This window comes from Cryptotermes secundus, unplaced genomic scaffold (assembly GCF_002891405.2).
Source record: "Cryptotermes secundus unplaced genomic scaffold, Csec_1.0 scaffold349, whole genome shotgun sequence".
Lineage (NCBI taxonomy): Eukaryota > Metazoa > Arthropoda > Insecta > Blattodea > Kalotermitidae > Cryptotermes > Cryptotermes secundus.
This window is the reverse complement of record NW_019739217.1, coordinates 27,473-51,623: the sequence shown is the minus strand read 5'-3', so window position 1 is coordinate 51,623 and position 24,151 is coordinate 27,473. Positions and strand designations below refer to the sequence as shown.

The 24,151-nt window shown below is 41.6% G+C and overlaps 2 protein-coding genes across 6 annotated transcripts in view; both read left to right on the top strand.

Moving 5' to 3' along the window:
• Window positions 1-20,195, top strand: part of LOC111871707 — a 157,054-nt gene extending 136,859 nt beyond the window's left edge. For 4 of the 5 annotated variants that reach the window (XM_023864979.2, XM_023864977.2, XM_033754364.1 and 1 more), the window contains 8 exons: window positions 930-1,183; window positions 2,717-2,933; window positions 9,662-9,797; window positions 10,806-10,992; window positions 13,219-13,437; window positions 14,297-14,439; window positions 15,673-15,808; window positions 19,009-20,195. In XM_023864979.2, the coding sequence (XP_023720747.1) occupies window positions 930-1,183; window positions 2,717-2,933; window positions 9,662-9,797; window positions 10,806-10,992; window positions 13,219-13,437; window positions 14,297-14,439; window positions 15,673-15,808; window positions 19,009-19,104 (1,388 nt within the window). In that variant the 3' untranslated portion in view covers window positions 19,105-20,195. Of the gene's footprint in view, window positions 1-929; window positions 1,184-2,716; window positions 2,934-9,661; window positions 9,798-10,805; window positions 10,993-13,218; window positions 13,438-14,292; window positions 14,440-15,672; window positions 15,809-19,008 lie in introns of those variants that run through there. The other variant, XM_023864981.2, reaches the window with a different exon arrangement.
• Window positions 20,196-20,562: 367 nt separating this feature from the next.
• Window positions 20,563-23,842, top strand: LOC111871710. The gene is made up of 2 exons (XM_023864986.1): window positions 20,563-21,052; window positions 23,832-23,842. The coding sequence occupies exons 1-2, from the start codon at window positions 20,563-20,565 to the stop codon at window positions 23,840-23,842; spliced, it is 501 nt and encodes a 166-aa protein (XP_023720754.1).
• The last annotated feature ends 309 nt before the right edge of the window (window positions 23,843-24,151 follow it).

The window sequence follows — 24,151 nt, the reverse complement described above, 5'->3', positions numbered from 1 at the left end:
GAATACTTAAATTACATGAACCTTGGACATAATGGACAAGGGTGCCCTTACTGTGATTTGGACAGAAGCGGACTACCATTAACAGGTATTTGCCAGGTTATGAAGGGGTCACACAGAGAACAGTTGTAAAAAGACTTGAGGATATATGCTGTTGTTTGGTTGGACTTTGTGTATGACATACATCTCCAATTAAAGAAGAGTTTTATATGCATAAAGTTAACTAAATGTACAGTAAGCATTTACTTTCATTCATAACATCATGTCACACTGAAGCACAGTGGTAGCTATATGCACTGCCTAGTTTAACATTAAGAAACTCCACATTTTGCTCACACAGTGAATGGTTCTGCTAATAAACAGGGATTATTTCTCTATACATTGTTAACTGATCAGACTTCATAACAGAGACATGGTGTATTTTCTCTGAAGTAGGAACTGAATTTTTTAATATTCTTCAGATGAACTTTATGCTTCAAGATGTTTAATAGTTTTATGTTCTCATCAAGTATGATTACCTAATATAGACACACACACATACACACACCCACACACACACATGTACTGCTCATACATCTTATACATCAGTTCCCTTAAGCCCTGCATGCCTTGCCTTGATCCGTGTGAGGTATCTCAGTACGATATGGCAGGTATCCACTTCACAGAAAACATTAACTCACGGCTCTTTAATCACCACTGTTACGCGAGTTAACTGTAGGTACTGCGTGCTTCTTGTATAGCAGAACAGAGAGGCATGTGCGTACCTCTGCTCTCCCTATAATCCTCTGAGTGAGGGATCAGCTCATCTGAGGGAGGGATCAGCTCATCTGGTGACTGCAGTACATTTCCTGTCCATGTCATATACAGAAACATGATATAACACATGTGCAGTATCGAACTACATTCTGTCAAGGTATGTCACTTGTTTTCAGGGCTGGACGAGGATGATGATGAATGCAACGACAACTGGGGCCCACTCATCCTCATGGGAATATCAGCGCTCAATGCATCAGTGGGTCTCACCAAGTCATCAGCTGACCCCTTTTCTCCCACTGAGGTACCACTTATCTCCGTCCTACCCCCTACCCCTGACACTACCCCAAGAAACTCTGATTTTCAGTGGGATGACAGTGATCTCAACAGTCCCCCTGTGGAGGCAACCCCACTGTCGGACATCACATCTCAGGTAATTCCCCTTGACTTACATATTGATAATGTTCAGGACCCAGTTTGGAAGGTGGATTTAATGTGTGTGCAGTTCAATTGAATCTTGTTAATATTTATGGGTCCATCTTGTTTCTTCTGTAGTTATTTTCCTGCAGCGTTAAAATATTATGTGTTTGGTTATTGGTTATTATTGTCACATATTTGTGTGCGCATGACTATAGACGGGGTTTTGGATTATTGGATTTATGAACCCCTTACAGGTAATACTACAAACTACTATAAAACTATCACAGTTTTAACACTTTACAGTTTGCTATCACACACACTAGTGTCCTCAGTCTGTTACAGCCTGCACTATCTGTTTCCTGGGCAATGGATTTTAACACAGGAACTGTGACAGTCTCACCGAATTACAGCATACGTAAAGTCTTCTCTTCACAGCATGACTACAAGCTGAACTCATAGTGCCATCTTCTCAGCCTTCCTTGTAGAGCTCAACTCTCGACTAACTGCTCACTTGGAACGCCGGAACTTGACTGACTGTTCTCAACTGAAGACTCTTCTTTGTACAGACTGAATAGAAAACATCATTCTCAACAAATCTTCTATTGTTACTTGGTATACATCGCCACAGAAACTTGTTTACCTAGCCGTTATCTAGCAATGGACGTCTTATCTGGCACCGCTGTTCCGGCCTTCAGACATCATGTCACAATCTGGAAAATGCCACCTGTATCCATTATCAATTGTTAAGCTATATTATCTTTGAATATGGCGAAAAATGTGACAGATCAAAGCCCTATAAACTAGTGTCAAATTTTTGTTATGGTTTACTTCCCATGAGACATGACTCTTGTGACCACAATACCAGTCAGTACTGGTGCAGCAGTCTGCGGCTGTCAGTATCTCAGATTTTATAGCATCATATTGTCATACAAATAGTGAATCATAAATTTGGAATGATGTACGTAGAAGGAAGTGGCCATGGTCTAGTTTATGAGTGACTGGAGTGACTGAGAAAACCACTATAAACGTCAGTGAGGATAATCTTCCCTCCTAAGACCTCAACCAGGCACCTTCTAACTACAGGGCCACAAGTGTTACCACTTGAGCCAGACCGCTTGCTGGTTTCAGATCATGTCACGTGAATATGGGGGGTGTGTTTTTTTCATAGTTATTAGTGGGAATAGCTCCATCATATACAGAGGACCAAGGTTCACATCTGCAATTGGGGGGCAGAAATGTTCCCCCTTGCCATCACACACAGATGGATTCTAGAGTCCTCCCAGCCTGTCCCCTCAGACGAAGTGGCAACATAATAGTCACCACTCCCCTGTATCTAGTGTTGAGGTTACCATTGTGTGGAGTGTTACCTTTATGTCCCTTCCTGGAGCAGTCAGTAGTCCCAGAAGGAACCTTCTGCCTATCTAAAGCATATCAAGGGCTGTTTCCCTAGGGTGAAGTGGTTGGGGCATGAAGGTGACCCCTGATCTCTATGTAGAACCTCGTCTTCAAGTTAAGGACATACTTGACATTTCCGTTTCTGCTCCAGAGAGAGGATGATGATGATGAGGATGATAGCGTGGACCAAGAACCGCCATACCAGTCACTCACATCCCCTGGTGGCATGAAGAGATATGGTACTCTGGCCAGCCTCGAGATGCTGGACGATACAAACCAGGTAGCTGAAGATTCCACGGACTCAGAAGATCATGGCGAGTGGGATTCGGATATCGATGAAGGGGAATGCAGTAAGAAGCAGGAGTCGTGTGAGTATTGTGACTTCGGCCTTTTCACGCAAATATGTTGGCAGAAGTTCTCTTTCCATGCATTCAAAATGATAAATGTGAACTTAAATGTGTTTATTTATACATACATAGATTTCATGCTACATGTTTTGACCTATATAGTGTGACATGTCTAACCGTTGCTGGGCAGTGGGAGGTGGAACAAGTTACCACGAAGGCAGACCCTTGATAAACGGTCGGTTGCCAAGTTACGCAACAGTGGAGATGAGGTTATGCAACAGTAAGGAAAGTAGCGTTTGTCTGTGCCGAGCTGATCCGAGCTGAAGAGCGCTGGTTGCTATGCAGCGTTGTCTAGCAACGCCTTTGTGAACACAGCGTCATGCAACAGGGGAGCCCGTGCAGCGACTGTTGCTAGTTAATCGGTAAACACGATGTCACACAACAGTGAAAGCTATCACGTAACTCTTTTCTGTGTTGTCAGTGTGGAAGCTACATAACAGGAGTATTCATCAGTGAGAGAGAATTACCAGAGGAACCAGTCAGTTGCAGTCTAGCATTTGTCAGAGTGAACGGAAACAGGAGAAGTAATTGTGGTACTCCAGATGGCAGTAATTGTTAGACTGTGAACTGTGTAAATATAAGAGCGAGTGGAATAAATTCACTATATCCAAGATGGTGTGGAAGTTATTTGCCGCATGACATACCCAACACATGACAATTTGGTGTCAGAATTAGTTTATGAACTTGAACACACCTTGACGAATAATCAAATTTACTAGTGCACTGATTATTAATGCTGCCACAAAATGAACTCATAGCAAATGTTGGAACTTCTGATGGAGATAATAGCCATCCAAGCAAGGACGGAAGCCAGGCTGGAAGAATAGACACCAACATGAAATCCTACCAAGCTAAGACAGGGGCTGGCCATAACGAATGCTGACTGAGAAACGACGGAGGCACATCTAGAAGAAGAACAGCCAACCTCAGTGGACATGAAACCTGAGGCGGCAGAACGATGAGAGGTCCCCGTAGAAGACGCCGAAGGAATGCCGGTCGGAGAACCGAAGAAGAAAAGGCATAGGGACAGAAACCAGCAAAAAATGAACAGGCCCAGTGTCAGGATGGGTGCCGAAGAAGAGGACTGGCCATTGCCCACAGAGGGACGAGCCACCATGCGAAAGTGGCACGGCAGACAAATGAAACCAGCAGAAAGATGTCCGGTTATGCAAGAATCGCCTGGCGCAAGAGAAGCGTCGGTAGGAGAAACTGTACCAGGACCAAGTATGAGGAAAAACTCCAGAAACTCAGAAGAGTGCAGATTCTCCACAAAGGAAGAATGGGAATAAAGAACATAGGTGACAGATGGCTGCTATGTCAGAAGAAAAGGGTGACAACCAAGAACACCATCAGAGGGTGTAGATCAGGACAGCAATCGCAACTAGGAAGGAGAGGAACTCTGAAAATGATCTGCTACGAGATTGTCGGCAGGAAGATCGTGAAGCAAATAGCCGGATCTTCTGTCGGATTACGACAAAACAAGAATTGGACCTTGTGAAGGGGTCAGCCCCCTCCAAAACAGAAAAGAAAACAACAGATCGAGGCGGAGCCGCTAATATAGAAACACTGGCCTCCCAAACGAGATTGAATGTGTGATGGATGAATGTGATACAACTGCATCTTCTGGCAAGTTAGCTGGAAACCGCTCGAGACGAGCTGGTCTTAAGAAGGGAGCGGATGTAGTGGTTGAAGAACGGATTACGGGAAGAAAAGAAACACCAAACCAGACAAGAAGAAGACGTTGCAAGTATAGCCTCGGAAGGAAAGGACTGGTGAGGCATTGTTACGCTATTTGGGATGAAGAGCCTTAAGAAGGGAGCAGTGTGACATGTCTAACCGTTTCTGGGCAACAGGAGGTGGAACAAGTTACCACGAAGACAGACACTTGATAAACGGTCAGTTGCCAAGTTATGCAACAGTGGAAATGAGGTTACGCAACAGTAAAGAAAGTGGTCTTTGTGTGTGCCAAGCTGAGCTGAGCTGAGCCGAGCCGAAGAGCGCTGGTTGCTACGCAGCGTTGCCCAGCAACGCCTTTGTAAACACAGTGTCACGCAACAAGGGAGCCCATGCAGCGACTGTTGCTAGGAAATCGGTAAACATGATGTCACGCAACAGTGAAAGCTATCACGTAACTTTTCTGTGTTGTCAGTGCGGAAGCTACATAACAGTAGTATTCGTCAGTGAGAGGGAGTAACCAGTCAGTTGCAGTCTAGCATTCGCTGGAGCGAATGGAAACAGGAGAAGTAATTGTGAAACTGTGAATTGTGTAAATGTAAGAGCGAGTGGAATAAATTTGCTATATCCAAGACGGTGTGAAGTTATTTGTCGCGTGACATACCCAACACGTTACAATATGGTTTGTCATCAGGCATTCATATATGAATTGTAAATCAAGATATGTTGGATGACTAATTTTAATATATAACATGACTTGATTGACAGTTCACATATGAATGCCTGACCTATATATAGGTCGAAACATGTAGCATAATATCTATGCATATGCTGCTGACACAGCTGACTGGAAGGCATGGTTGCCCAGGCAGGAAGCATAGTGCTGCATTCACATTGATGCATTTCAAAAATCTATTGTTACTCCGTAACTATTGAAAATCGACTGCAAGTATATAAGGAAATTTTGCAGGAAATAACCCCAGGAATATGTACCATAAGCCGGGGTAAAACTTCGTGAATCACCCTGTATAGGTCGAAACATGTAGTATAATATCTATGCATATACAAACAAATACCTGTTCGTCTTAGTCTGAAAGCGATCTCTTGCATTAATTGTGGTGTTAATGGTCATATTCATAGATTCTACACATACAACAGGATACAATCCATTAAAGTTTATAAATTTATGTCTATCATATGCTTACAAGTTTATATAAACAACAGGCACTGTTTGCTCGTGTGTGACAGTAAGTGTTTACGTGTATTTCAAGAAATATGATTTTAAAATTATCATACGTTTTCTTAAAAAAATAAATTTCAGTCACAGAATATTTTTTTTCTGAATTGGGCTGTGCATTGACTTCGTTGGGTAGTGTACAGCATAGAACAAAGGATTTTCTTCTGAGTGTTCCCCCAAGATACGTGGCATCAATAGCCTACTCTCTTTTGGGGAACATTCCAAATAAATCCTGATCTTTGTCCGTGTTTGATCCAAAAGGCAGGAATTTCATGCAACATTACTTTCAATTTGCTATTGAGAAACTGAGTTTAGAGTAAATTCATATCATTATGTGCTGCATGCTGTTGTGTGTTATGTACGTTGAGTGTTTTTGCATCTGTCAACACAACAATTTCTTATAAAAATATACCCATCTAGAATATTTATGTTAAAATCTTAAAAACATGACATGTTTCAACCCATATTGGGTCATCATCAAGTGTATTGTTTGTGCTCAGGTACTGAACTTGTTTTTTAACATGGATCCATGTTTTTAACATGACTATATAATGTAAAACTCTTGGTATTACATACTGTTTAATGCAATTATGTTGGTATTAGGTATAATTAGTTAAATTAATGTATATGTAGTTCAAGATTAAATTAAGGTCAAAATTAAAATTAAAATATATGTATATATCTGTTAGTTATTTCACTGGTGTACTGGTTGCTCTGGTATGGTTCCTTCCTAGGTGGGCATGATGTTATGTTGACATGTGTGACGTCCCATTTAATCGGGTTGCAAGTTGGATGCAGTGGGACTGTCATCAAGACGTTATCATATGGTATATGGGGATTTCCCATGTTACCTTGTAGGTGGTCATTTGGACTTGTCTGTTTATTATTGATAGGTCAGGTGAATAGAAGTCAAGTAATTTTTCCAGATGCTCACCTTGAGAAGGAAATCCTGTAAGGGTAGATCCACCAAATTTTGTGATATATTTTTTGTTATGCATTCTGAAGCTGCATGTGAAGAACTATCAAAACTGTTGAACACAGACCTAATTTCATGTGTCAAGACTGTCTTGCCATAAAATTCAATTTCAACTGTCGTGGGCTCACATAAAGCATCACATAAGTATGAATAACAGGGACAAAACAATTGGAAATAGGAAGGTTAATCAAGAGGTTTTCGCTGGGCTGACTGGATAATTTTAACAGTTGTGTGCAGCATCTTAAGAAGACCGACAAAGAGACGAATTCAGATGGGATTCAGGGGAGGCATCAAACCGATTATCATCTGATCATGTAACAGTATATGAGACTGTTATGCCACAGGGATAGGGCAAGAATTTGTATTTTTAAATTTACTATGTTTTCTTTAGGGTTAACAGATTTAGGGAATTGAACTAGGGATGTTTTGAAAACCTGGGTAAGAAAGGTTCAATGAACGTAGGAATTTGCTGGGTTGCACCATACTGCTGACTAACGCAGAAGTGGCCACGCAGAGAGGAGAGTTAGCTTAGTAAGTTGCTGAATCGAGGAAGGTGGGTAAACTGGGAGACACAACCGCCTTCCAGCAACCAGCCAATAGATGATTGTCATCCCGAGAGACAATTACGTCAGGCAGGGAGGAGCGAATCCCCGGAAGCTGATGAGTTAGCAGGGAAAAGACTATAAAATGGCTAGGAGAAACTAGCAAAAATCTTTCGATCAATAATTTGAGTAGAGTGCTGCCGGAAGCTATCCCCAAAATTGCGTTGAAAGTGTGTTGCCTGGGAACAATCTTCTGCATCCTGAACTCAAGTAAGTGGACCTACCAATTATAGCCGTGAACTTAAGGTGATATTATTCAAGTGCGAACACCCAAGGCTAGAACCAGGAATGTAGGGCAGGAGTAGGATGTAGGAGAAATAACCTGCGAGTGCCAGGTACAGGAACCCGCAGTCGGGTGAGAAAGGTTAAGGATGTTGGATCCCAGTGTTTATTCAATTACTTACATGTGTAATTTATGGTTACCAACCAGAGTGAGAGTGTAATGTATATATATATATATATAACGACAGTGAGAAGAAGAGAAAGGCGTCAGAAAGTGGTGTCACATCAGTGAACCCCATCCTCTGGCGGCCTCCCTATCCCCATCATCCTCCACAAGGTCCAAACGCCCCAAGGCACATGGTGAACTTCAAGCCGATGAGGCAATGAATGAGGAGAATCCCCTAGCTTCCTAGCCTCCCCCTTGCCGAAGGCAGTACAGAGACAAAGAATCTTCAAGCAATGGAGAAAAGTCATAAAAATTGGCAGCACAGAACCAGGCTCATAAGGGACAAATGAATAAATGCCAAAGGTACCAAAGGGAGTTCTTGGTATAGTTGTTACATCTTTGTAATGCCTGTTAATGTCAATAAAACTGGTCTGTCACCACGAACAGTTATATATTGTCACGTGTATTTGTGACTATAGATTGGCTTTGGATTGGTAATTGGATTTATTGAACACTTACGGATTGTAACTACAAGTAATTATAGCAGTCTCACTGAGTTACATGCTCCAGAGATCACTGTAACTGCAGTACACGTACAGTCCTCTCAGTCTTCACTAGTCATTTTGTGGTAATGGGTCATAGCAGTGGAGATTCTCCAGCTTCTGCTGCTCTCTGGTTAACATTCCACAGCTGAACCCTCAACTGCCATCTCCAGAACTCAACCCAAATCCAATTCTAGCTGCATGAGATCTTCATTACATAGCCTTGGAGCAGACCCCTTGTTAAGGAGCGAGTTAACAGCTCTGTTACCTAACAGTAGACACCCTATTGTTGCGTGCACATGTGTTGTGGGTACGTGTTTACTAGATCGTCACCTAGCAATGGCTATACACGTCACAATATCATCCACTTCATATCCATCATTAATTGTATCGGCTGAGTCTTCGAACAGCTGTGTGGCAACTGTATTGCATTAAGTGCTGATTTTTCCTAAAAGTTGGATGGGTAATAGGCCTTAGTCTGGATGGCTAGACGATGATTCAAGTCCCAGCAAAGGTAATTTATTGTGATGTGTTGCGCAATGGAGGACACCCCCTCCCTCCCCCTACTGTGACGTGGCAGCTCTGGCTACGGTGACGGGCTACGTGGCATCGCTTCCTACTGTGACGAGACACGCAACGCAGCTGTGACACGGGCAACAGGCAACAGCGAACGGAATAAAAGCTGGCTGAGCAGCAAGCGAGGATTAGTGTGTGATCAGCAGTGAACGAGTTCTCAAAGCAGCAGTTACGAGTTACAAGTTAGGTCAGTTAACCAGTCAATAGCTATCTTTCGTTGTAGTATTTGTGATACTACCAATGGCAGTAATTGTCAGATTGTAAATTGTGCGATTGCAAGAGCGAGTGGAATAAATTTGCTGTATCAAATAAGGCGTGAAATTATTTGTCGCGTTATACACCGAACACTTGACAACTGGTGTTTCAGAAGTGGGATTGGACTTACACATGTGACCGACAGGATTCGAACTCAAGACACGTGACAATATTTTTCTCTTCTTCACAGTGTCCAGAATGGTTCAGTAGTGCACCCAGCCAACCTCTTATCACATGGGTACTGGGGCTCATTCCTGGGGGTAATGTAGTCAGGGCTTAAACCCAAGTTTCACCTACATTTGGTCCTGGAATAATGCTTAATTAAATTCAGGGACAACTTTATCCTTAGTTTCACATACACTGTTTTCTTGCCAGGCATCATGTGTTTGAGAATCTTCAGATAATCAGAATATCAAGAAGCTGCCTATATGTGTTCCAGCGGGTCCCCCCCACTTGGAAGTGGTGACACAGTCACTGAGGGGTTGGACGGTCAGAGCAGGATCCTTTGTGGCGGAAAAGATGGCACTATTTGAGAGACTGGGTGAAGATTCAAGAGCAGCCATGTTCCTGGACAGGTGAGCTGATGTCTCTCAACTCTTGCCACTGTTAGTGTTTATGTGCACCAACAGCAAAATGTGCAGTCTTATATGTAAAATAATGTGTTATGTTATGTTATGTTGTTGATTCCTGTCTCCTTTTCTCTATGTCTTAGGGTTAAGCGATTATAATTAGTTTTAAATACAAAAGCTATCTACTCATGATTACTGGTTTTCTGGACCTTGTCCATCATCCAGTATTCTAAACAACACTAAGGAACACCACATTTCAGAACCAGTACTTTTTCCATTGGGAGACACCTTGTTGGGTCCATTAGAAAGAGCAAACCTTAATCCAGTGACTAACATTATTAGCTCTTTCTAATAGTCTTGCTAATTTACACACTCTATAGAACACTACAAATGCAGCATACATAGGGTCTTCTGTTTGTTATTCTGTTTCCACTAGTCATTACTAGGTAGCAGTTGCTAACAATAGATTTCTCATGGCCAACTGTGAACTGTCATCACTAGTCTTTGCTAGGTATGCAACTTGTGGCACTGGCTGTCTAGCTGGCTGACTGACTGACTGACTGAATGACTTCTGCTCATGCCAGCACAGTTATTCTCGGCTATAAGTCCCATGGGACTCATGGCCATGTTCTGCTGTCTGACAGCTCTGGGAGCCTGCTGCTGCTGCTGGTCCTTGTTATACAACCTGGGAAATGGACCACGCAGAAAACTGCGCCGTTACCTAGTAATGACCACCTTTTCTTGTTCCGCTGATCTGACTTTCAGCCATCATGTCACTACATATAGGTGTATACACTACATGTGTATAGGTAGGTAGGTAGGGCCAGAATTATTTAAAGGGTGAGAGTGTATGTACGTGTGTTACCAGGTAGGCTGCTTGATGATTCATGCCATCTATGACACAGTGATAGTAATAGTGTTGTCTGTGAGCACAAACATGAAACTTGGTCCTTGTTCATAAGATTTTGAGCAGAAATAATTGAGCATTATCACAAGTTGATCTGGCTGCTACAGGTATCTGAGGCCGACAGCCGACACTCAGCAACAGCCTGTGTGTGGAGACTCACCACCCGATCCCAACACGACATCGTCCGGAGATGAGTGCTCCACCTCGGCAGCCACATCTGGTGAGGAAGTCTGGGGTACCCCAACCAGTGGGGGAGAACTAGACGAGGAGCTGGTGTTCCCATCTGCAGTGTTGGTGAGCATCTCACACTGAATGGCATCCATTTTGCAAAAGAGTTGTGATGATGGCTAGCTTCTGATTCAGCAATGTGTCTGCCAAGTTTCACTTCTTAACACTTTGCGGACCGTGCACCCTTTAAAAGGTTTATCGCTTTTAAACATGGCAGACTGTTCGTGTGTTAACAGGCTTTTAGAACACGATAAGTTGCAACACACTATACATCACTCTGGCGCCACCTACATTGCATGCAACCGCCTGCAGATGCGTGATAAGACTCTGGAATGTTTAGTTAGCAGTCAGTAACTTGACCTCGCTGTTTACTTAACCGACTATAAAGGAAAATCCTTTGCCTTCTTCAAGCTGTGTGTATCAGCCAGTAGCTAGTGGGGAGAATGGATCAAGGACAAATTCTCCTCCGATGACATAGCTGACCTGCCTTGTGAGACGTGTAGTAATGGATTAATTGTCATTCAGACAGCGACAGTGACGGGGGACAACAAAGAATTGTGGCCACAGACAGTAAAAGTGACAGTAGCTCCAACGATAATGCGGGTAATAACATTGCGCGTAGTAAGATTGCAGTGACAGCAAAAAATCTAAAAAAAATCTAAACCCTGATTCAGAATTGAAATACAAAGCATTTCTGATTAATGTGGCAAAGGCCTGGGCTACAGTCCAGATGGTGGCGGCAGAACCAGGGTCACACAAAGACTTAGTACGACCGGGCCCATCAACTCCCTCCCTATGAAGGGCTCATGTGGACCCCCCAGGGCGACTCTTGAGTGATATGCGGAAAAATACTCTCGTGAAAATTGTGAAGAGTGAACATTCCAAGGGGAAGAATACTTCTAGGCAATGCCGTGTTTGCACAGTTCACAAAAAAGGAGTATGTCTACATTTGCAAGTTCTGTGTAATGCCACTTCACAAAGGGGAAAGTTTCCAGAAATATCGCACCCTCAAGCACTTCTAGGAGCATTGGTTAGTGTTCTCCAAAAATTTTAGTTCAAAAAGTTAATTAGGAGATTTATATTAATTTTTAAAGTGAACAGTGCACAAGTTAGGGTAGTATGTTTAAAAATGCCGGTCCCCAGGGTGATTTAAATATTTAAATCACTGGTCCGCGAAGTGTTAATGACCACTAAACCAACATTACACCATTTATCCCTTGTCCTCAGTATCTTTGTCATGATGATGTTACTCACCGAGGCATAGGGCATACTCCGATTCTGGATGGGGGAACAGCCTCCAGTTATGGGTAGTATCTGTGACTATATTGCATAAACAGTTATGGAGAGCTTAAAGAGATGGTCTTAGAGTTTGATGTTTGGGCAGGGCTAACAGTCCCTCAATTACAGGGCGGTGATGTTACAAGTTACAGCATAGCACCTTGGAATTGGGTCAAATTTTTGGTCACAACCAAACTTAACTCAAGCTATGGATCAGTTGTCAACTCTTCTATACAGCGTGTCCCAGTAGGAATGGTCAGTATTCTGGGAAGTCATAGTATCGGTCATTCTAAGCAAAAGAAGTGTATATATACATGTGTCCTATTCTGAACAGTTTCCAAGACAGAGCTATTTCACTGTGCAGTACACTGTACACTGTACAGACGAGCAGCACGCCATGTTCTCACATGAGTTGCAAAGTGCATTGATGTTGACAGCACAATTTTCGAAAATGTATTATACAACCTAAACTCTACCAACTTCGTCACTTGAACAATAAATACCAGTATTAGAAACTGTACATAATATGCCTTTCTTGGCAACAATTTTTTAACTGTACAGTGAAATAGCTCTATCTTGGAAACCATTTGAAATAGGACTCATGTACCTGTACTTTTTTTTTTTGCTTAGAATGTCCGATACTATGACCTTCCAGAATATTGACATTTTCTCCTGGGACATTCTGTATACAGCGATGAATCTTCAGATGACACAGAAGGTTTCACAGAAGGTTGTAAAAAACAGAGAATATTAGGTACTCAAGAATGACTTCGCTCCATGGATTTAGTTAATTAGTGAGTTGCTTCTCTAAATAGGATGGAGCTGTATGGGCTCAGGATAAGGACCTGCGGAGGAGCTCTTTTCAACACAGTAATGAACCTCTGGATTCAATACAAATTCCTGAGTAGCCAAGCAAAAGGCAACTCATCTCCATAGAGTTATTCAGTCAGTCAGTTAGTTGCTTCTTTGTTTGTCTATCAGCCAGTAAGTTAGTGATCAGGAACCTTATTCCAGCAAGAGTCGCCTGCAGATTCGACCTCGTCTGCTGGGGTCGGGGATGACGACACGGAGCTCATGATGGATGAACTGCTAGCCACCCCGCCACTCTCCAGTAGTGCAAGAGGATTTCCTCCTAGGAGGAGACTGGAGCCCCTCCCTGAGGAAGAGGATACAGATAGCCCCACACAAACACCTGCTCCTGTCATAGAAAAGGAGACTCCTTCCCCTGAACAGGTAAGCCATACCTGCCAAGGCACACACACACCCGTCACACCTGGCCCAGCAACATTTAGTGTAGGAACCAATAATAACATTTTGTTGAGATCCATTCACTTGTCCTGGAGATGAAACATTTGAATGAGGTATGTGTACACTTTATGCAACTAAGGAATAAAAAGTCATCCTAGACAACGAACCTTATAATTCATTGTGAACATCATATGGGTCTGCTGGCTGTCAAGAATTTCTGATTTGAACTGATGATGATGATATTCTGTAGTTACATCAGGAGTCTAAGTCATCTGCAAGGTTTTTCCACTCATCCTGATCTGACACTAAATACCTCAGCTCATTCCAACTTCTTCCATTTTCCTCTCAGAGTGGATCTCCTCCAGCTGTTTCTTGGTCTCACCCTTGCTCCGTTTCCCTGAGGATTCCCCTGAAGTGCATCCTTTGATCGCTGTTCATCATTTTTCCTCAGTGTGTGTCAAATTCATCTAAATTTTCATTTCCTCATCTGCATTTATATATATCTGTTTGGCCAGATAACTGCCAGAAAGCATATGAAGATGTCTGATTTCAAATCAGAAGCAGACTAGAGAGAATATGTTAAAAGCTATGTGAAAGGAGAATGTAATGCATGCATTGGAGGGTAAAGATCCATACAAATGATTGCTCACAGGTGAGCATGGACATCTATCCCACATTGAACTAAGATATTAAATTGATATCTGCTTCCAACTAGAGGAACAAAACAAGAAAAGCATAAATGTATAAGAACATATTTGTTAGCCTTCCTGCATGGTTAGGTGGGGAAGGTAATGAACTCTAGTAGGTCCGGTGATGTGTGTTTTGTTGTGCGTTCTGCTGGCAGGGCAGCGAGTCTGGCGGTGTTGCTGACAATTACCATCGTGCACCAGTGGACAACCAGCAGCAGCAGCAGGGTCCTGGCTTCTTCAACCGACTACGACTGCGCAGATGGCGAGAGGAGCCCCATCGAGTGAAGAACAGCAGACTGTAAGCACTCACAGTTTGACAGCAGAACACAGAGGAACCGGGATACCTCACTCGGTGTAGCAGCGGTCTACAAGCTGGATGCCTGAGGAATCAGGGTTCAATTCCCCTGCACAGCAAGAGAGTTTTCTCTTCCCCACAGCATCAAGACCAGCTCTGTGACCCACCAAGCCTCCTATCTGGTGGATATAAGAGGACTCTGTCCCTGGTGTTAAACCGGCTGGGATATAGAGCCCACATTGCAACTGCGACCACCACCCTCCTACTTCTCATATGCATCCCATAGGCCAAGTCTGGAAGAACAGCCTGTAAAAGGTTAAGTTCTCTCTATGCTTAACTAATTAAGCACTAAGCCATGAAGGCGCATGGGGGAGTGGATATATAGATCTAAATTTTCTTGGCCTTGGCACTAACTAGAGGTGAGTGGTCAGCTTCACACCCCTGCTGCTTTTTCTCTAGACACTTGGCTCACAGATGGCGGTGAGGTTGTCAGCATTACACGCCAGCAGCCCTTTACCCCCCAGGAAGATTCCTGGTACTCATTTCTGTTAGAGACCGAGTCAAACCCAGGGCCATAGTGAAGATGGAAGTATTAAGTAAATTGAAAAAATTCACCTCATCGGGACTCGAACCTGCAACCTTCTGGCTTGTAGCATAGTGCCTCAACTACGCTACTGGATGCCCAATAACTATGGAGTAAAAATAAATATGTGTTGAGAAATTTAAGGCAGAAAATAATCACTTTGTACTGGGGGCTCCAGCCAGGAATTTTCCCCTTAATTAAATGCAGTTCAGTGATATCTCTGTTTTGCATGGCAGAACAATAGATGGCTGAGAAATCTGTGAATTAGAGTGACATTTTAAATGTTTCACTCTCAATAGAACAATGAATATGATTCACATCATTTAGAATTTTGCTGCAACCGTTTATTCATTTTGATTTCTCGCATTGGATGTTATCCACATGTTCCTATCCACTCTGCAGACATTGTAAATGAAGCATCATAGCATGTGATGCCCAAGTAGATTCTAAGGGTTCTGACGATGGTGGATGACACAGAATTACTGGGGTTTTGGACTTATTCCATCATCCGGAATTTTAAGGTAATAGAGGACATGACGTTTCGGATCCAGTTTCCAAAACATCATGTCCTCTATTACCTAAAATTGGATGAAGTCCAAAACCCCAGTAATCTGATCCCCAGCTTCTGAAGCAGTGGGATTGATTGTTTGCAGTCTTGGTTTCCTGAGTGGCCGGAGGAGCACTGAGGATGGGACAGGTGGTAGACCCTTATTCCGTTTGTTCAACAGGGACACGGTGGATGATATCCCAACCACCCTGCCTCGACAACTCACCCCACGCCGACAGAACGTATGTATTTCGAACTCCATGGTGCAGGGTCACCATATGTAACTAATAATTATCCACCTGGTTAGGAAAACTTGTTTTATGGATAAATACAAACCACTCCATCCAATATGACATATAAGTTTTTACTACATTAAAACTTATCTCCCTTACATGTTTCGGTCCTTATGGGCCATCTTCAGAGGGAAGATCATTACAAACTGGAAACTACCATCATAATAGATGTTTTGATTTAAAATACATACACTTATATCCTATAATGCACAGTATGCATAAAGTCGAACTTTTCACAATCACAGTAGCTTCCTGGTGTTGTAAAGTTTTTAAAAGTTTCTAGATGTTATTTAAAAAAACCTTTATTGTCAATAGTTAAAATTTTTTAAACCACGTAGGTTCGTGTCCGTACTCCTATCGTCCTTCTTGTATGGAGCAGATTTTGTGCCGCCTGTCTATCTTGATGAGGAGGTTCTTGATGTCATCCAGGGTTTGTTCATGGCTTGCTGTGTTGTTTTCACATTGGACAGAGTGGTTTGTATTTATAATTGTTAGTATGACGGACCAGAATGAAACAAATCAAATGTTTTTATGGAGTTTGTATATCCATCATAATATCCTTAAACACCTACAATTAAATACTATCCTGAGTCAGCTGAATCCACTCTGCACCTCCATTTCGTATATCTGGAAGATGTTCTTCAAGATTTTCTTTCCATCTGCATCTAGATCTTGCAAGTTTTGTACTGCTTTTGATATATACATTTCCATCACTTAGTCATAGATGGTGATGATAATAGAACTTCATCAAATATAAAACCATAAAGACATGAGTGTCACATTATCAAAGCTTGTATGGAGCTTAAACTTCCTTCTTCACACATTTTCAGATACCTCAAAGACATGCTGTCCTTCCAGTCAGTGCAGTCAGAAATATTCGATATATATATATATATTTTTTTTTTAATTTTTTGGGGGTGCAACTTGGATGGCCTACCAATAGTCTCTTATTACAGACTGGGGAGCCAGGGTTTATAACCTGTTAGAGCTTAATTAATTTGGCCCTGAACCAAGAATCGACCCATCTCTTGTTTGGGTAAGTGGAAAATCATCACACAGTAACACTGCCTGTATAGAAAGGTCGCCTGTCATCTCCAGTTCTAGTATATGGGGAAATGTACTTTCACCACTCTGACACACATATTGGTATTTATGAACAGAGGTAGTCCTACTTTTACCTTCCTCACAAATGAACAGCCCATAGCCCATTGCCAACAGAATTTGAAACTCGTATAAGATATTTAAAGATCTGACAGTGGTGAATATTAAGATTACATCCTTTTGGGTTGTGGTGCCATACAGCCTTGTAGTTAGGAGAACCTGTTGCCTCCATCCAGCACAGCATCACATCCATCAGAATGTAAACTTACTCATGTAAGGTCTGTTGTTATGTTGGTTAGGATTGACATTTTGATCGCCTTCATGTTGTTATATCATTTGAAATGCAAACCCTCTGACTGCCAAACCCAACCACAGAAATACCTGCTACAGATATCAAGGGATAAGTGCAGTCACACAGAAAAACCAACAATAATAGTTTCCTCAAATGACCTTCAAATGATCACAGATATAGAAACATTTCATTTAAAAATTGATATATCAGACTCAAGAACTGCTGTACTAAGTGATCAACAGGCTGATCTTTTCAACTGTTGCAGTTTGCAAGTATGCCAAGTCAGTGTCATTGGCCCATGGCACTCAAAGTTTTGAACATCATAATACAAAACTGTAATGTAGATAGGGGGATGAACTAATGAATACTGTAGGAAGTTCCAGTGTCATCAGAAATCTCGTAAAAGTAATTATAAGATTTATAAACATAAAGTAGTACATGTGAAAATGTCAGTCTTTAACATAACAGCAACCAAAATATGCAACACATTCAACTTTCTTCCAGCAATTACATATGAGCTAAAATATTTTTCTCAGAAACAGAAAGGAAACACAGTGGAGCTCACACTTACTGTTCGTTTTCTGTCACTTATCATTCAATTTCAGTCATCCCAAGTCAATAATTTAAGTTGATAAAATCCTCTCAGGCTATTAGCCGCATCAGGTGGTTAAAAATTACCGACATTCCCCATTGTGAGGGTCTGATGTGATGTAAGATCTATACACTAGCCCATGGCCCGTGATCGGAACTGAACATGGGCCAATGGAGTGCTAACAAGTGGAATCATAAGTTTTTGTCTTTGTCCTGTATCCAGATTCATTTGTCCTGGTGCAGGGTGCATACGAGGAATATATCCCTGGACCAGACAGATAAATCAGCAGTTACTTACTTATGGAGCTGAGCCCTTCTTGAGGAGAAGCCAAATCTGCAGCTACTCAAGAATTTCCCAGCATTTTATGGAACCCGAAGGTTCATTACCATGTTCACAAGAGCCCTCCACTGGTTCCTATCCTGAGCCAGATCAATTCAATCCATACCATCCCATCCTATATCTCTTAAGATCCATTTTAATATTGTCCACCCACCTACACCTTAGTCTTCCGAGTGGCCTCTTTCCTTCTAGCTTTCCCACCAATATCCGATATGGATAAATTAGCAGTTGCAGAACATAAATTTTAAACAGGCCGTAAGATCAGATTTGGCAGAACCACTGTACTGGATAAAGTGCCAGGCCATGGACCACTTAATAAAGAAGGCAACTGAGATAAGGCTTCAACCCAGAAACTTCAACATGGATGGCGGTTTTCAGTCTTAGCTGGTCCTGTTACCTGTAACTCACATGATAAAGCAGTGCTGACATGAACTAACCCAGAGATAGGACCAAGACAGATAAACTTATGACAGGCCATTAGCACTCCATTGGCATCTGCTCAGTTCTAATCATGGACCATGGGCTGATACAGAGGGGAAGTTCTCAATCTTATGTCACATCAGACGCTGATGATGGAGACAAAGATGGTTGTTGAGCTTTCAGCCAGTTGATACGGCTGATAGCCCAAGAAAATTTTGTCCATTTTAGCCGCTATGACACCTTCATATCTTAAATAAATTCAGTGGTAAATGCAGAGACAAATCAGTGGAAGCTAAGCCCAACCCTTTTCCTGTTGCCCTTCAGAACTAAGAAACACCAGCATCCCCCAATCACAAAAATGTTGAAGGTGATACAATTTTTAGTTTCTCAGTCTTCACTTTACAGGGTAAACAACTGGAGAGAAGATTCTGGAAACAGCTGAAGAGACGAAGAAGTGGGGCTAATGCACTTTTATCATCTCCACCTAAGGTTGCAGCTTGAATTCAACATTCCGTCATCAGTTTCAAGGATGCTGTTACTGGTTGTAGTCTGATGCAGTATATTTGCTACAGCATATTAAAATAAACGAAAATGACTGAAATGTTATTACTTCCCGATAGACGTCATAATATAATGTTTATGTTAAACAACTGAAACAAGGAAATTAGGTATACTACATATTATTATGGTGTCACCCATTCATTTCAGATTTTCTTAATATGAAAAAGGAGAAAATAACAGACAATATAGTTAAAGTGTTTTTAATCATCAAGTGAAGATGTGTTCATTGTTAACAAAGGACTCAGAGGGTGGCTGTGTGAAGCAAACCTAGATTTGGTTATAAGTTGCATCAATTACTGCAGATTATATTCAGTTGGGGTAGAAACCTAAGGTGAATGAGTGTTTTATAAAGTTAGAAACTATATATATATATATATATATATATAAGAGTGATATCTGCCCAATACTGCAGTGAGTGCTGTAACCTTGTTCCTTCCATTGTGGCAGTACAAAAGCCAAGCTGAGAAACATTCAAGAGAAAATTGAATGCAGAGAGTGTCAAAATCACTGCATAATTACGAGAGGTTTTTGAATGACAAAAGAAAAGAGATGGTGTGATTAAAGGCATTACATTACATTCTATCTTGAATGAAAAAAAAAATGGATTAATCTACGTGTCTTATAAATTTTTCTTCTCATTGTCTTTTTCAGAACATGGTTCTTGAATTCAATGTTAATTTGTACTGTTTGTCCTTTTTCTTGCATATTTATCATAGCCATTGACTCACAGGTGTGGATATCAAATTTATGAGCCATTACTCATTACAGATTATTTGGCAGTTCAATGTATGGATTAATACTCAAAGGAAATAAAGTATTAAATGGACTCAAAATTTGTGATATTGCCTAAACATACTGGTACTAGCATATTGTTCTCAAGGGCAGCCCCATTAAGTGTTTATGTATGAAACTTTGCTTTGGAGCGCATCTTCAGGTTGGTTATTTAGGAATATTAAATCATTGTCAATGGCATAAAATTTAAATATTGTTATGTTGCAAAGAGATACTGGGTTTTCGGACTTTGTCCCTCGTCTGGATTCTAAATAACTAAAAACACAATGTATCGGAAACTGGATCTGTTTCCGTCAGGTGAGGTAACACACCTACTTTGTTGGGTCCCTTAGAAAGGTCCAGTGAATGAAGATAGCTCTTTCTAAGGGACCCAACAGAGTAGGTGTCTTTCCTCACCTGAGGACGGAAACAAATCCAGTTTCTGAAATGTTGTGTTTTTAGTTACGTAGCACGTCCACAAAGTAAGTTTCCCACTCATCCCACAGCTAGCAAACCTTATATTGCGTGAAGTGACTGCACGTATGTGATAGAGCAATGACGTAGCATGGCGCATGCACAAATGGAATTTCCCGCGTTTCCACAGTAGCATCGTTGCAGCTGTTGAAGATGGAGGCTCTTATTCCAACTCCCGCTGACTGTGAAGTGCGGTCAGTGATAAGGTTTTTGAATGCAAAGAGCATAGCGCCGATCGAAATTCATCGTCAGCTGTGCCGGGTCTATGGGCCTAACGTCATGAGCAAGCAGATGGTGCATCGCTGGTGCAGACAATTTTCAGCAGGTCGACAAATTGTGCATGATGAGAAGTGCAGTGGGTGGCCATCCATCATTACAGACAACCTGGTGGAGCTTGTGTGGGAACGTATTATGGAGAATCGTCGTGTCACAATTGCGGAACTCAGCAGTCATGTCCCGCAGATTTCCTGCTCCCTGTTGCACGAAATTGTCACGGAGCACCTGTTGTTCAGGATATTGTGTGCCAGGTGGGTGCTGAAGCAACTGACACCAGAACACAAAAGAAAGCGCATGGAGTCAGCATTGACCTTTCTGCAGCGGTACCATGATGACGGCGACGAGTTTCTGTACCGGATCATCACAGGTGATGAAACGTGGATTGCACACATTACCCCAGAAACCAAGCAGCAGTCAATGCATTGGCATCACAGTGGATCTCCCTGTAAGACGAAATTCAAGCATACGTTGTCGGTGCGGAAAGTGATGTGCACAGTATTCTGGGACAGACAGGGCGTTCTCCATGTCGACTTCCTGACCAGAGGTGAGACGGTGAATGCTGAGTGTTACTGTGAAACACTGCAGAAATTGCGACGGGCCATTCAGAACAAGCGGCGCGGGATGCTTAGTGCCGGTATTGTCTTCCTGCATGATAACGCTAGGCCGCACACGGCTCGACGGACATCAAGTCTCCTGCAGGAGTTCAGCTGGGAGGTGTTTAATCATCCACCCTACAGCCCGGACCTCGCTCCCAGAGATTTCCATCTTTTCCTACACCTCAAGAAATTCCTGTCCGGTGAGCGTCAGCGTTTTGAGAATGACAGAGAGGCGGAGATGGTTGTCACACAGTGGTTCCAATCCCAGGCGGCAGACTTCTACGGCACAGGTATTCAAAAGTTGGTCCCACGGTATGACAAATGTCTCAATTCCAGTGGCGATTATGTTGAAAAATAGCTGAACACTTGCTGTATCTGTTGCAATAAATATTTCCATGAAACTGTGTTTTGTTTCTGTAAACGGCCCCAGGGAAACTTACTTTGTGGACGAGCCTCGTATTTAGAATCCGGACGATGGACAAAGTCTGGAAACCCATTACCTCTGTGTGTTATACACCATTGTCAGAACCCTATAGTATCTAATTGTTATGTAGGTGTTACAAATAGAGAACAAGTAAATTGACAGACTGAGATCCTGATGACAGTATTTGTGTCTAGGATGACTGGGAATGGAGTGCTGAGGAGAATATTTGGAACTAAGAGGGATGAAATAACAGGAGGATTGAGAGAATTGTATAATGAGAAGCTTCATAATACATGTCTTCATCAAACAATGATCAAATCAAGGAGGATGAGATGGGAAGAGAATGTAGCATGTATGGTAATACACAGTTTTTGAAGGAATGAAACCACTATAAAGACTTAGACACGAATAAGAGGATAATATTAAAATGGCTCTTAAAGGAATAGAATGTGAGGTTACTGACTACAGCCATCTAGTTCAGGATAGGGACCAGTAGCAGGCTCTTCTGAACATGGTAATGAAACTTTGGGTTCCATAAAATTCTGGGAAGTTCTCAAGTGGCTAAGCAACTGTCATCATCTCAAGCACTACTCTGTGGAGTTATTGCTGGTGATTTAATGACTATTATTCAGATAATCACTCACTTGAATATGGACTCCTGAGTTTAAAACTCACATGGATATTGCATTTTATTCAAGCAGTAAAAATTGCCTTTGGTATGCTGATATATGTCACAAACACCATCTTGGACGTGATCGTCCTTAAAGCTCTATTTATTCATTCATTTTATTTATTTTCCATAGATCCATACAGTATATAACCAGGATGTGTAAATGGTCCTTAAAATACATATCAAAATAATCTTCAAAGTACATATACAAAATTGTATGAGTCCGTGAGTTGCAACAATAGGTTAACATCAATTTTTCAGGTTGCAGATAGGCAAACTTATACATCATAAAATCGCATATAATAATAATAATAATAATAATAATAATAATAATAAATAAAATTAAATTAAAACATAAATTAAATAACTTACTATNGGATGTGTAAATGGTCCTTAAAATACATATCAAAATAATCTTCAAAGTACATATACAAAATTGTATGAGTCCGTGAGNACCAGTTCTATGTTAAATGTTCATACAAGTTAGAGAGGTGTAACAGACTCTTGAATACATGTTTAAAATTGTACCATCAGCAGCCATCTTTGTTATGATTATCAATTAATGACAAACAGTTTTGGATTATTAAAATTTGATTCTAAATTTGTAGATCACATTAGTAAGATTAAATAAAATATGAGCCATAATAATTTTAAAAGGACAACTGCATATATAAATTGAAAATATATTACAAATAATTACTGAGCTAGCTCTGTTTTTATTATGACCAGTTATGCTGATAATATTCCTTCATATGCATATGATCATAAACTGATCTCAATAGAATAACCTCTTCTTCAGACACAGAACAGTAGCACTGCTGTTATCTTTCAGAATGTCATTTTGTTGTCTGTGATGATAGTACTAGGAAATCAGGCAACAAGGAGAACTGACAGTCACATATTGTTATGCGTATGTGTGACTATATATGGGGTATGGATTGGTGAATAGATTTAATGACCACCTGTACACACCACTCGAAACTACAAGTAATTACAGTGCTATCACTAATCTCCACACTTCACAGATCACAGCAGCATCCGTAAGCCCTTCCTAGCCTGCTGTCTTCACCAGCCATTCCATAGCAACAGCTTCTAACAGTGGAGATTCTTCCGCTCCCACACTCACATAATTACTGTCCAGCGAATATCCCGCAACTGAACTTTTGTCAACTGTCAACTCAACTATAGTGCAGTTTCTTCTTGCTCTTCCTTGCAGGGCTTGACTCAACTGAACTGTCTCAGGCTAGCAGCCATTTCACGCCAACATTCTAGTCTTCTCTTCATTGGCTGACTTCCAACTGGTCAACTAAATTGTCTTCAAGATAACTCCTCAGAGTGGACCATGTCAAAATCACCATTCCTCTATTGTTGCATGAATGTTCATTTCCATGGGAATGCCTATACTGAGCCGATGCTTATAAACAGGTTGCACAATCCTGCTGTTCTGTTGTTGCAGGTGTTACCTAGCAACGGCTGCTATTTACAGAGTCACTGCTTAGCAATGGGTCTATATGTCAGAATATAATGCAGAAAGCAGACACGAAGACAGACAGACAGACTGACTGACCGTCAGTCACAATGTGACTTTGACTTTGAGAACGCGGACAGCACTAAAATTAACAATACAAGTTTTGGAGCCTTCTTGGTGACTGAATCTCACACATTGAACCATGTGAACGTGTAGTTAGTATTCAACGTTTTGGACAGACTATCGGCCTACATCACTATCAGGGGTTAATGTGATGAAGGCAGAAAAAGTATATGCAATGTCGGATA

What these genes read in the sequence shown, in the direction of transcription:
- LOC111871710 (XM_023864986.1), top strand. Translation starts at nt 20,563, where the DNA reads ATGGAGGCTCTTATTCCAACTCCCGCTGACTGTGAAGTGCGGTCAGTG.